The sequence below is a fragment of the Pleurodeles waltl genome, chromosome 11 (assembly GCF_031143425.1).
Source record: "Pleurodeles waltl isolate 20211129_DDA chromosome 11, aPleWal1.hap1.20221129, whole genome shotgun sequence".
In the NCBI taxonomy this organism is placed as follows: domain Eukaryota; kingdom Metazoa; phylum Chordata; class Amphibia; order Caudata; family Salamandridae; genus Pleurodeles; species Pleurodeles waltl.
The window spans coordinates 388,443,325-388,456,054 of record NC_090450.1 but is presented as its reverse complement, the minus strand read 5'-3'; the positions used below and the strand labels follow the sequence as shown (position 1 = coordinate 388,456,054).

Below are 12,730 nucleotides of genomic sequence, written 5' to 3'. Positions count from 1 at the left end.
AGTCCACAGAAAGCACTCGTAAATATAGAGGTCGTGGAAATCCAGCACAGAGTTTCATTGTGCAACCAACCCCATCTGTCACCCTTCTGTATCTAAGGCAGAACCAGCCAAAGCTGGACAAGTGAATTAAAATTTAAAAAAAACATTTGAGTCATTCCTCCAATCCCTCAAAAACACTTGTTTGGATCACCTGCTGGCAAGTAGAACCGCAGTTTGTCAGATTTAGTTTTATTCAAAATGTTAAAGGTGGAAATGTGAATCACTCGAAGAGATCTACCTCTGCTCCAAGATAGTGATAATCGATATGAATATCCTAGATTTGGAGTTAAAGAAAGAATGAGGACATTTCTGGACATTAACCAATGAGCGTGCTTGTCAATTAATTTTTCTAATACATGAACCAATAGATTTTACTTGCAGTAGATTCTTACCTCGTCTTTTGGAATATCACCAACAGAAGACTCTGTGATGAGGTTGGTTTGTGATTGGCTGCTAGTACCACTGTCTTCCTTCTGGAAGTCGATATCCAAAGAGTTTACAGAAAGCATTAGGTTTGACCTGGGCTTTAAACTCCTTGGTCTTTCAGGTGCCTCAGAAAAGACCTCAATAGCGGAGCTGCATCCAAGAGAAGTCATTGAGGTGGCAGTAGTCCGGCTGTAGCGGAAACATTTCCTTTGGGAACTTGGCCTGGGGCTCTGTGGCTTGGGGCTCATGGGCTTGGGTGGTCCATTTCTTTCTTCGGAGGTTGAGTATATTTGAGGACTACAAGGAGCTAACTGATTTGAATTTAAACCATAGTCGTTGAAAATAACAGGAGACATGATTACAGATTCTTCAGGAGACAAATCTAAACTGTTTTGTGGTGTGTTTGGGATCTCTGAGTCAGATAACAGTGAAGACATTAATGTTTGCTCAATGAGCGTTTTTTCCTTTTCAATATCCTCTGAAGATATCACGTCAATTTTTGACCCTACTTTTTGATGTGAAATTACAATCTCTGTGGATGTTCCATGACAATCATTGGACTTTGTCAAACTATGACCATTGTCTGTTTCTAATTTTTCCTTTGACAGTCGCCTTAATGGGTCAAATGGGTCCTGTTGCTGCAACTTTGGAGACTGGAGACCTTCTTGTGATGCTGACAAACTTACAGTGGTTTGTTTTTTTGATGTCTCATATTCCTTGCTCTTCCGTAAGGTTTTCCATGAAGACGGGCGCAACTTTCCTCTGTTCTTCTCAACTTTAAGAGTTCCTTTGGCCCCTTCTTGGTCTGCATTCTCCTTCTCCAGGGATTTTGAATCAAATAAACTTGAGAATGATCTTTGTGCTAGTGCCAACCGTACCCTAAACTTTCGGCCATCTGAAGTTTTGCTTCTTCTGTGGTCGATCGTCTCATCAGATGATTTATTGCTTTGCTCCTCAGTCTCCTCACACTGCTCCAAATCATTTGCACTAGATGCCACATTTTCCAAAGATTTAGCAGTAACAAATTCATCCATGTCTATTCTTCCAGGCCCAGAGGCCTTTCTCATACTTCTGTTAAAAAAAGTACTTTTCTCAAAGAAATCATCATCATCTGAATTTTCTGAAATGTGGTATTCTTCCTTGGTGCAAAATTTTCGATTTACTGGATTTGATGCTGGGGATAAAGTATTTCGAGTACACTTTCCAGTAGGTCTTGATGACTCATTTTCATTTTCATCCCTCATAGTCTCTAAGTCTTTAAGTCTGATGTTTTGCCTTTGATGATCTGGATCTTCTGCAAATAGTGTCTTGTTCTTCTTGAATGAAGTAATTTTATGGAAAGCTAAGAACTTGTTGGATTTCCCAGCTGTGCCATTGTGCAGAGGCTTTTGCACAGCCTTGTAGAGGCTGCTGTTACTTCCCAGGAGACACCTGCCATTATCCTCCAAATCCTCATTATTAGTACTGCCAGTGCTTATGTTATCTAGAACCATTGTAGGTGTAGTGGGTCTCTCAATGTGCACTCTTCTATTGGTGACCTCTGTCATGTTCAAAAGCTGCTCATTTGCAGAGAAGTTGTTGTCAACCAGCTTTTGGCTCGGGATCTCTATATCAAGCGTTGTCTTAACTTGATTTAAGACAGCCTCTGACAACTGAGAGCTTTCCGACTTTTCACTTTCAAGATTGCCTTCACAATTCTCCTCCAACCTGGACAAGTATCTATTGTTGTCCTTGTGATTTGCTTCCAAGTTGCTGACAGGCTTTATTTCCAAACTAAATGTACCTGCCCCTTCAAAGACTTCAGTAAGATATTCATTTTCTGGAAACACTGCTCTCATCAACTCTTTAGCCTTTGTTTCAAGTGCTGAGTTGGAGGACTCCACACCTGCACCTTCAGCATGAGAGATGTGTTTGGCAAATTTCTGAGCAGACTCCAGAAAACTATCATGGGGCTTGGAGGTCAGATTGATTGCAATTGGTTCCTTGCAATTAGTTTCTGACTGTGATTTTGCCTCACTTGCTGTTCCTCTCATCAAAGATTGTACACTGGTAGATGCTAACAAGGCAAGTTCTTGCTGTCCATCCTCACTCAAGGAAAATGTTTCTTCTCTAGGTGCTACACTGTCAGGATATGTTTCCAACGTATCAAAGTACAACACACAAGCATCATGTATGGAAGTTGATGTGCCATCTGCTCTTATCTGGTTGTTGCTGTTACTAGAGGCAGGTTGTTGACTATCCAGATCGCCAAAGGCTTCTAAACTCTCTGCTCCACCCTCCTTCTGTCTCACTTCCTGAGCTCCTGTTTGTTCAATTGAGATTATAATTAAAGGAGCTTTTGATGCAAGATGGCCCCTTGAGTCTGTCTTGTGTCCCTTGTTCTGGGTTTCTGGAGTGTGGGATTCAGCCTTGGTTGCCAGAGGACCATTGCACACATTGGGTGAAGCTCGCTCCTGATTCTTGTCTAGGGGAATGTCTGTACATTTGGGAGTTCGCTGCTGCAGAATTTCTGTCCGTTCAGCTCTCGAATTCTTAAGCAGTATCAGGCCTTTCAGTGTTTTTCTTGATCCCTGATCAGAGATCCCTTCTGTAGCCTCTCTCTGTTTGCTTGTATCCTTCTGTATTGATGGCACTCTTACTTCTGAGTCAGTGACAAATGTTACGAGCCCGCTGTGGATACAATTAGTGGAATGACTATGGTTCCTGTTGTCTTTTTCTGTTAAAATGTCAATTTCACTTGCACAGGAGTTCAGGTCAGTGTATGAGCCAGAGCCCTGCAAATTAGTTTTTAACTCAGGTTCGTTTGTTGGCCGAATTCCTCGAAATGTTTCTATCTTTGTGGACAAGTGACAGTTGATTTCCTTTGAGGACACATTTGATGGGTCATTATTTAGAGCTCCTGATAAACAAACATCAGTAGGCACAAATGTTCTGGCTGTCTTCTTGCTAAGGCCACTTGTAACTTTCTGAAGAGGAAGTTCTCTTGTCCAAATGGAATCTGGGCCAGTTATGAGACCTTCTCCCAGGACCTCTCCTCCACTAGCTTCCTTACCATTTCTAGATGCACTCTCACAGTGCTCTCTGCGATGCAGAGGATGCTCTGGGTGTCTTTTTGGCAGTTGCCCCTTTGAACCAGACTTTCTAAGTTTACTCTTTAGAAGAAAATAGTGAATAGTGGTTTCAGTATCGCTTTTGCCTTCGAGGCTAATGTTTTCTGGAACACTATTCCATGGTTTTGCTCTTGCAAAGCCACTGGGTTTTAAGATCTGGCAATGCTGACCAATCTGAGAATCAAGCTGAGCCCCCTTCCAGGGCAGTGCAAAGGCAATCTCTTCATGTCTTATGGAGTTGTGTCGGCCATCATGTTTGCTTTGGGTTAGTGCAGACTGCACCTCACAGTTCAGGTGGGGACCCCAATTGCTTCCAATTTGGCCTTTATCTTCAAAATGAAGATCAGGCAGACTGTGGTGGGATTCGTTCTTGGGAAATGTGGAAAGACTTTCAGTCCTCCTACAAAGCAAGCAGTCGTCAGACTTTGATTGCAAATGAGAACTGCTATTGATCTCGGCTGAACTGGTCATCCATTCTGGGAGCCATCCTTCAACACCGTCCAAACCAACTTGGCAGCCTCCTTTGACCACTTCAAGGGGATCTGCCTCTGCTGTACACCCTGTGTGATGATGGTGTGTGTCTGTACCTGTCTCTTTCTGATCTTCCTCAGCGTCTGTGATAGACACAATTGTGGTTAAAGTTGGTTCCTCTCCTTCCTCCTCCTCCTCACCTGTCAGTGTGGAAGTATGTGTCCTTTCAAGACGACTGTTTGAGTCTGCCTTAAAGGCAGCAGAGGCTTCAGGCTGGCCCTTTGGTTGTGGGTCTGTGACCCTTGCAAAATGTTGAGTTCCTGTAGCAGTGGGAGCCTGACCTTTCTCACTTGAGTGTGTCTCCTTTGTCCAGCAAAGCGTTTTAAGATCAGGGGTAACTTGTGGTTCACAATATGTACTTTTTTTCTCTTCCCATGCCAGCTTTGAATAGACCTCCTCGTTGGTGATGGACTCTGCATCGGAAGCACTTTCAAAGGCCTCTGTCCTTACCTCAGAAGCACTTTCGCTCTGATGGGACTGGGTCTCGAAGTAATCCTCATCAGTTTCTGGGCTTGACCCACTGGTTTCCAGCTCTACAGTGGCTATGGAAGAGGGACAGACTTCATTTTGTACAACCGCTTCACCGGAGGTCTCCTCCTCTGTGTCTGGGGTCTGTGAATGAAAACAGGAAAGTGAGCCATACAGTGTAGATTGTGTCACCTCAGTACTATTTAAATTATAAAACATGTTCCCAGGTCTTGTGAGAATCAAAGTGTATGTGAAGTGCATCAGCTCACGGGTCATTGTATGATACGCCAAAGAAGACAGAAAATGGATGCATGTGCAGTATCATGCACTATAAAGGAAGAAGTGTTGCATAACTATTAAGTGTGATTCCATATAATCGAGTAGTATTGGACATGTGCGCAAAGTGCTGCAGTGGACAAGAAGAAGTGTTGTATATCTGTTTAGTGTGACGCATTAAAGCCATTTTTGTGTACTACCTATTGTAGGGACCATATAAAATGCCACAATGCCTGGGATCAGAATGGGTTACAGACACAATTTGAGGATCACATGCTAGTTCGTAGTTCCTATATATGACTGGCTGGAAAAGTGGTGATAAGTTCTGTAAAACTTGTGTATAAAAACAGATTCCAGAGTGGATAGTCACCCACTCATTTCCACCTCTGTTGCTTGTATCTCCTGAGGAAGGGGTTAGTTCAAGAGCCACCGTCACTGCCATGGAGTGTCTGTCATATATTTTAAGCTTCTGCTTGAAAGGCCATCGAAGAAAGCAGAGCGCTGGCATGAACATTCCTGGGAAAACTCCAACCATTGCTCGTCCAGGGACTGCTGCTGGACTATTAAGTACTGCAATCAGCAGAACTACGGGTCATATTTATGAACTGGTTTGAGTCACTCTTGCATCACACAATGTGGTGCAAGAGTGACGCAAACGTTAAGTCAGATTTTTTGAACCATGCAAAACCACTTTGGCTTTGAAAGGTTTAAACAATCTGGAGTAATGGAACGTAGAGCAAATCGCATTATGCAGCACACATAGAAAGAAGATATAGCCTCTCAGGATTGTTTTTGTGCAGGCAGGTGCCCCGATCATATCCCCTATGCCTGCCCTTTTCTTGTGATGCAGGGCAGCGCCATAAAAGTCATGAATATGTCCCTCCATGAATAATAGGCCACCCCTGCACCTGTACTTTTATTTACCACTCGTCATGCATGTATTGTTGATGCACATGTCAAATTTAATTTGAAAATGCATAAAGTCTGTTAGAATCTAAGGAGCAAATTTATGACTTTTGTGGCGCAGGATAGCACAGCAAGTTACCTTGCTGCGATGCCCTGCATCACAGGAAAAGGGCAGGAATGCGCCGTATTTATCCCATAGGGCACCTTCCTGTCCTTTTCCCATGTGTGGCGCAGTTTCTGCAGCCTAGTGCCAATGCAGGTACTCTTGCACCATGGTGCAAAGGTGTCTGTGCTGTAGGAAGTGTTGTTTTGTGCAGGAAAGGGCAACTTCCTGCAGAGGAAAAAACAAGGAGGAATAAAGATACTTCTCCTTGTTACGCATCTCCTGGGGAGGCATATCTTTTTGTTGCACTCCCAGATTTATCAATATTGATAAATCTGGAAATGCGTCAAAAAAAACATAGGAGGTGTGTGGAGACACCTATGCAGCGTCCATGGAACACCACCTTGGTGCAGAGTACTGCGGATTGCGCTGTATTGCATTACTCCAGATTACTGAAGCAATTCAAAGCCACGCAAAGTGGGTTTGCGCAGCTACAAAAGTCTGATTTAAGGTTTGTGTCACTCTTGCACCACCTTGAGTGGGGCAATAGCGACGCAAACCGGGTCATAAATATGGCCCTTAGTTTACCTAAAGATGGATTTGCCATTTCCTTTTGTGGTATGCCTCATTTTAACATTTAGTTTTCCTTTGCACTTTTGCAGAGCATGAACTCGACCCAAAGGTATTGAAGCACTTTTCATGAGCACCAATTAAATTACACAATGACTGTAAGACCTGTCAGCTTTTGGCATGTCTCCCCTATCTTTTTGCCTTCTGACCCCCTGTTTTTATCAAATCAAATCAAATCATTAGCATTTATAAAGCGCGCTACTCACCCGTGCGGTTCTCAAGGCGCTAGGGACAAAGGGGGTGGTTATCGCTGCTCGAACAGCCAGGTCTTTAGGAGTCTCCGGAAAGCGGAGTGGTCCTGGGTGGTCCTGAGGCTGGTGGGGAGGGAGTTCCAGGTCTTGGCCGCCAGGAAGGAGAAAGATCTCCCACCCGCCGTGGAGCGTCGGATGCGAGGGACGGCGGCGAGTGCGAGGCCAGAGGAGCGGAGGGGGCGGGTGGGGACGTAGAAGTTGAGGCGTCTGTTGAGGTATTCCGGTCCCTTGTCGTGGAGGGCTTTGTGTGCGTGGGTGAGAAGTCGGAAGGTGATCCTTTTGCTGACTGGGAGCCAATGCAGGTGTCTCAGGTGTGCGGAGATGTGGCTGCTGCGGGGTACGTCGAGGATGAGGCGGGCCGAGGCGTTTTGAATGCGTTGTAGGCGATTTTGGAGTTTGGCTGTGGTCCCAGCGTAGAGGGTGTTGCCGTAGTCCAGGCGGCTCGTGACGAGGGCGTGGGTCACGGTTTTTCTGGTGTCGGCGGGGATCCAGCGGAAGATCTTGCGGAGCATGCGGAGGGTGAGGAAGCAGGCGGAGGACACGGTGTTGACTTGCTTGGTCATGGTGAGAAGAGGGTCCAAGATGAAGCCGAGGTTGCGGGCGTGGTCTGCGGGGGTCGGTGCGGTGCCGAGGGCCGTGGGCCACCAGGAGTCGTCCCAGGCGGACGGGGTGTTGCCGAGGATGAGGACTTCCGTTTTTTCAGAGTTCAGCTTTAGGCGGCTGAGCCTCATCCAATCTGCGACGTCCTTCATACCCTCTTGTAGGTTGGTCTTGGCGCTGGCGGGGTCCTTGGTGAGGGAGAGTATAAGTTGGGTGTCGTCGGCGTAGGAGGTGATGATGATGTCATGCTTGCGTACGATGTTGGCGAGGGGGCTCATGTAGACATTGAAGAGTGTCGGGCTGAGTGATGAGCCTTGAGGTACGCCGCAGATGATCTCAGTGGGTTCTGAGCGAAACGGAGGGAGGTAGACTCTTTGGGAGCGGTTTGCGAGGAAGGAGGCGATCCAGTCCAGGGCCTGGTCTTGGATCCCGGTGGAGCAGAGGCGGGTGATTGGGGTGCGGTGACAGACGGTGTCAAAGGTAGCCGAGAGGTCGAGAAGAATGAGGACGACTGTTTCACCGTTGTCCATCAGGGTTCTGATGTCGTCCGTGACTGAGATGAGGGCGGTTTCAGTGCTGTGGTTGGTTCGGAATCCGGTCTGTGAGGGGTCGAGCAGGTTGTTGTCTTCCAGGAAGGTGGTCAGCTGTTTGTTGACAGTCTTCTCTATTACTTTGGCTGGGAAAGGCAGAAGGGAGATGGGGCGGAAGTTTTTCAGGTCGCTCGGGTCAGCCGTAGGTTTCTTTAGTAGGGCGTTGACTTCGGCGTGTTTCCAGCATTCGGGAAGGTAGCAGAAGAAAAAGAAGAGTTGATGACGGTCTGGAGGTGCGGGGCGATGATGTTGTCGGCTTTGTTAAAGATGAAGTGCGGGCAGGGGTCCGAAGGCCCGCCGGAGTGGATAGAGTTCATGATGGATTTGGTTTCTTCCGTGCTGATGTTGGTCCAGTTGTTGAGGGTGATGGTCGGGGATGTGGGTTCTGTGGTGTTTGGTTGGGTCTGGTGTCCGAAGCTGTTGTGGAGGTCGCTGATCTTGCGATGGAAGAAAGTGGCGAGGGATTCGCACAGATCCTGTGAGGGCGTGACGGCGTTGGCGTTGGCGCTAGGGTTGGAGAACTCCTTGACGATGCTGAAGAGTTCTCTGCTGTTGTGGCTGTTTTTGTCCAGTCTGTCGGTGAAAAAATTCCTTTTGGCAGCGCGGATCAGGTGGTGGTGTTCGCGGGTAGCGTTCTTGAGGGCGGTCATGTTGTCAGCGGTGCGGTCCTTGCGCCAGGCTTTCTCAAGTGCGCGACAAGTTTTCTTTGATTCTTTGAGGGTGTCAGAGAACCAGAGGGGTTTCTTGGTGTTGTTCTGTCGCTGCGAGCGTTTGAGGGGAGCAAGGTTGTCTGCGCAGTTGGAGATCCAGTTTGTGAGGTTGAGGGCTGCGTCGTTGGGGTCGGTGGTGAGGGTGGGTTGGTTGGCGGCGAGTGCGGAGAAGAGTTGCTCTTCAGGGATCTTGTTCCACTGTCGGCGATGGATGGGTTGAGTGCGGAGGTGGCGGGTCTCGCGTCGGAATGTGAAGTGGACGCAGCTGTGGTCGGTCCAATGAAGGGCGGAGGCGTGGCTGAAGAAGACGTGTTTGCTGGCGGAGAAGATAGGGTCGAGTGTGTGTCCGGCGATGTGGGTGGCAGTGTTCACCAGTTGTTTGAGGCCGAGGTTGGCGAGGTTGGCGAGCAGGGTGGTGGTGTTGGGGTCGTTGTTTTGTTCCAGATGGAAGTTGAGGTCGCCTAGGAGGATGTAGTCCGGTGAGGCGAGGGCGTGCGGGGAGATGAAGTCGGCGATGGCGTCGCTGAAAGGGGCGCGAGGTCCAGGAGGACGGTAGACGAGGGATCCTCTGGGGGTGGTCCTCGGGTCGGTGCGAATCTGAAAATGCAGGTGTTCAGCGGCGAGAGGGGAGTCTTCAGTGGAGGTGGTGACGCTGATGGAGTCTTTGAAGACGATGGCGATACCTCCTCCTACTTGGTTGGTGCGGTCTTTCCTGGAGATCTTGTAGCCTTCGGGGATGGCGGTGGCGATGTCCGGTGCTGTGGAGTCCAGGAGGTCCCAGAGTTCAACGGCGTGTTTGTGAACGGAGCGAGCGTTGACTAGGATGCACTTGAGGTGGTTGATGGCACGTGGGCTTGTGGTCGTGGTTGTTGCGTGGTGGAAGATGCGTTTGCAGGAGTTGCAGGCGAAGGGTCCATGGGTGCGTTTGGGGTGAGCTTGGAAGCAGGTGTTGGAGCGTCCTGGGTTGAGGGCATGGAGGGTGGTGGGGTCGTAGCGGATCATCGGGGCTTGGGAGAGCTGGGGACCAGGGGTCGTGGTGCTGGGCGCGGGCCAGGCGCGGACGGGCGCAGACGGGCTTGCCTCTGGCGCGCCAGCGGCGCACCCGCTGCGCGGACGCGCAGCGGCCGCCATATGAGGTAGGAAGGGGGGAGGGGTCAGCTGGGGGCGAATGGGAGCTGGGGGGCGGGGCGTGCAGGAGGTCGCGGCGGGAAAGCGCGAGGGAGGGGGGGGACAGGTAGAGTGAGAAGAGCTGGGGGAGGGGGGTTTAAGGGTGGAGGGGGGAGAGTGTTAGGAGGCTTAGGAGATTAGGGAGAAAGATAGGTGGAGGGTTGTGAAGATAGGGGAGGGGGGTTGTAGAGGTGGGTGAGGGTGAGAGGTAGAGTGAGGGGATAGGAAGATAGGTAATAGAGGGGGTGGCGGGAGGGGGGGAGAGATAGAGAAATAGGTAGAGAGAAAAGGTAGATAGAGAAATCGATAGATAGGGAAAAAGATAGAGAGATAGGAAGATAGGAGGAGGTGGAGAGTGAGGGAGTTGGATAGTGGGATAGAGAGATGGAGAGATAGGTAGATAGGAGGAGTGAGGGAGGTAGAAAGTGAACGGGTTAGATAGGGGAGATAGAGGGGGGGATGCGAGTGGGGGAGGGGGATGAGGCAGGAGCAGGATGGCAGGCGCGGGGAGAAGAGGACGGAGGAGGCAGAAGAGCCGAAGGCAGAAGACAAGAAGACAAGAAGAACAGAAGAACAGAAGAACAGAAGAAAAGAAGAACAGAAGAGCAGAAGACCGGAAGGACTGAGGACCGGAAGAGCAGAAGACCGGAAGAACAGAAGAAACACAGAAGAACAGAGAGGAATACAGAAGAACACCGAGGAAGACAGAAGAACAGAGAAGAATACAGAAGAAAACAGAGGAAGACAGAAGAACACAGAGGAAGAAAGAAGAACACCGAGGAAGACAGAAGAACAGAGAGGAAGACAGAAGAACAGAGAGGAAGACAGAAGAACACAGAAGAACACAGAGCAAGACAGAAGAACACAGAGGAAGACAGAAGAACACAGAGGAAGACAGAAGAAGACAGAGGAACACAGAAGAAGACAGAGGAACACAGAAGAACACGGAGGAAGATACAAAAAACGAAGAAACAGAGTGCAGAAGACCACAGCAGAAGATGAGGAAGAAGAGAAGAGGAGAGAAGAGGAGTACAGAAGAAGAATACAGACGAGGAGAGAGAAGGAAGAACAGAGAAGAAGAAAAGAGGAAAAGAAGCAGGAGCAGGAGAGAAGGTGAGTAGCGCGGGGCAGAACGAGGGGCTGGGAGGTGGGGGGTACTTATTGTGGGGTGGGTCTCAGGAACTCAGGAACCTGGAGGAGCTGCAGCGGCAGGGGGAGCGACCTACCCTTGGGTCAAGGGTCGCTACCACTGTCGCGCAGCGGCCGCCATATGAGGTAGGAAGGGGGGAGGGGTCAGCTGGGGGCGAATGGGAGCTGGGGGGCGGGGCGTGCAGGAGGTCGCGGCGGGAAAGCGCGAGGGAGGGGGGGGACAGGTAGAGTGAGAAGAGCTGGGGGAGGGGGGTTTAAGGGTGGAGGGGGGAGAGTGTTAGGAGGTTTAGGAGATTAGGGAGAAAGATAGGTGTAGGGTTGTGAAGATAGGGGAGGGGGGTTGTAGAGGTGGGTGAGGGTGAGAGGTAGAGTGAGGGGATAGGAAGATAGGTAATAGAGGGGGTGGCGGGAGGGGGGAGAGATAGAGAAATAGGTAGAGAGAAAAGGTAGATAGAGAAATCGATAGATAGGGAAAAAGATAGAGAGATAGGAAGATAGGAGGAGGTGGAGAGTGAGGGAGTTGGATAGTGGGATAGAGAGATGGAGAGATAGGTAGATAGGAGGAGTGAGGGAGGTAGAAAGTGAACGGGTTAGATAGGGGAGATAGAGGGGGGGGATGCGAGTGGGGGAGGGGGATGAGGCAGGAGCAGGAGGGCAGGCGCGGGGAGAAGAGGACGGAGGAGGCAGAAGAGCCGAAGGCAGAAGACAAGAAGACAAGAAGACAAGAAGAACAAAAGAACAGAAGAACAGAAGAACAGAAGAACAGAAGAACAGAAGAAAAGAAGAACAGAAGAGCAGAAGACCGGAAGGACTGAGGACCGGAAGAGCAGAAGACTGGAAGAACAGAAGAAACACAGAAGAACAGAGAGGAATACAGAAGAACACCGAGGAAGACAGAAGAACAGAGAAGAATACAGAAGAAAACAGAGGAAGACAGAAGAACACAGAGGAAGAAAGAAGAACACCGAGGAAGACAGAAGAACAGAGAGGAAGACAGAAGAACAGAGAGGAAGACAGAAGAACACAGAAGAACACAGAGGAAGACAGAAGAACACAGAGGAAGACAGAAGAACACAGAGGAAGACAGAAGAAGACAGAGGAACACAGAAGAAGACAGAGGAACACAGAAGAACACAGAAGAACACGGAGGAAGATACAAAAAACGAAGAAACAGAGTGCAGAATACCACAGCAGAAGATGAGGAAGAAGAGAAGAGGAGAGAAGAGGAGTACAGAAGAAGAATACAGACGAGGAGAGAGGAGGAAGAACAGAGAAGAAGAAAAGAGGAAAAGAAGCAGGAGCAGGAGAGAAGGTGAGTAGCGCGGGGCAGAACGAGGGGCTGGGAGGTGGGGGGTACTTACTGTGGGGTGGGTCTCAGGAACTCAGGAACCTGGAGGAGCTGCAGCGGCAGGGGGAGCGACCTACCCTTGGGTCAAGGGTCGCTACCACTGTCGCGCAGCGGCCGCCATATGAGGTAGGAAGGGGGGGAGGGGTCAGCTGGGGGCGAATGGGAGCTGGGGGGCGGGGCGTGCAGGAGGTCACGGCGGGAAAGTGCGAGGGAGGGGGGTGACAGGTTGAGTGAGAAGAGCTGGGGGAGGGGGGTTTAAGGGTGGAGGGGGGAGAGTGTTAGGAGGTTTAGGAGATTAGGGAGAAAGATAGGTGTAGGGTTGTGAAGATAGGGGAGGGGGGTTGTAGAGGTGGGTAAGGGTGAGAGGTAGAGTGAGGGGATAGGAAGATAGGTAATAGAGGGGGTGGCGGGAGGGGGGGAGAGATA

The 12,730-nt window shown here is 49.5% G+C and overlaps 1 protein-coding gene across 7 annotated transcripts in view; it reads right to left on the bottom strand.

Moving 5' to 3' along the window:
• Positions 1-12,730, bottom strand: part of ARHGEF4 (Rho guanine nucleotide exchange factor 4) — a 1,288,638-nt gene that overhangs the window by 831,113 nt on the left and 444,795 nt on the right. For all 7 annotated transcript variants that reach the window (XM_069213714.1, XM_069213712.1, XM_069213711.1 and 4 more), the window contains one exon: positions 432-4,718. In XM_069213714.1, the coding sequence (XP_069069815.1) occupies positions 432-4,718 (4,287 nt within the window). The remainder of the gene's footprint in view (positions 1-431; positions 4,719-12,730) is intronic.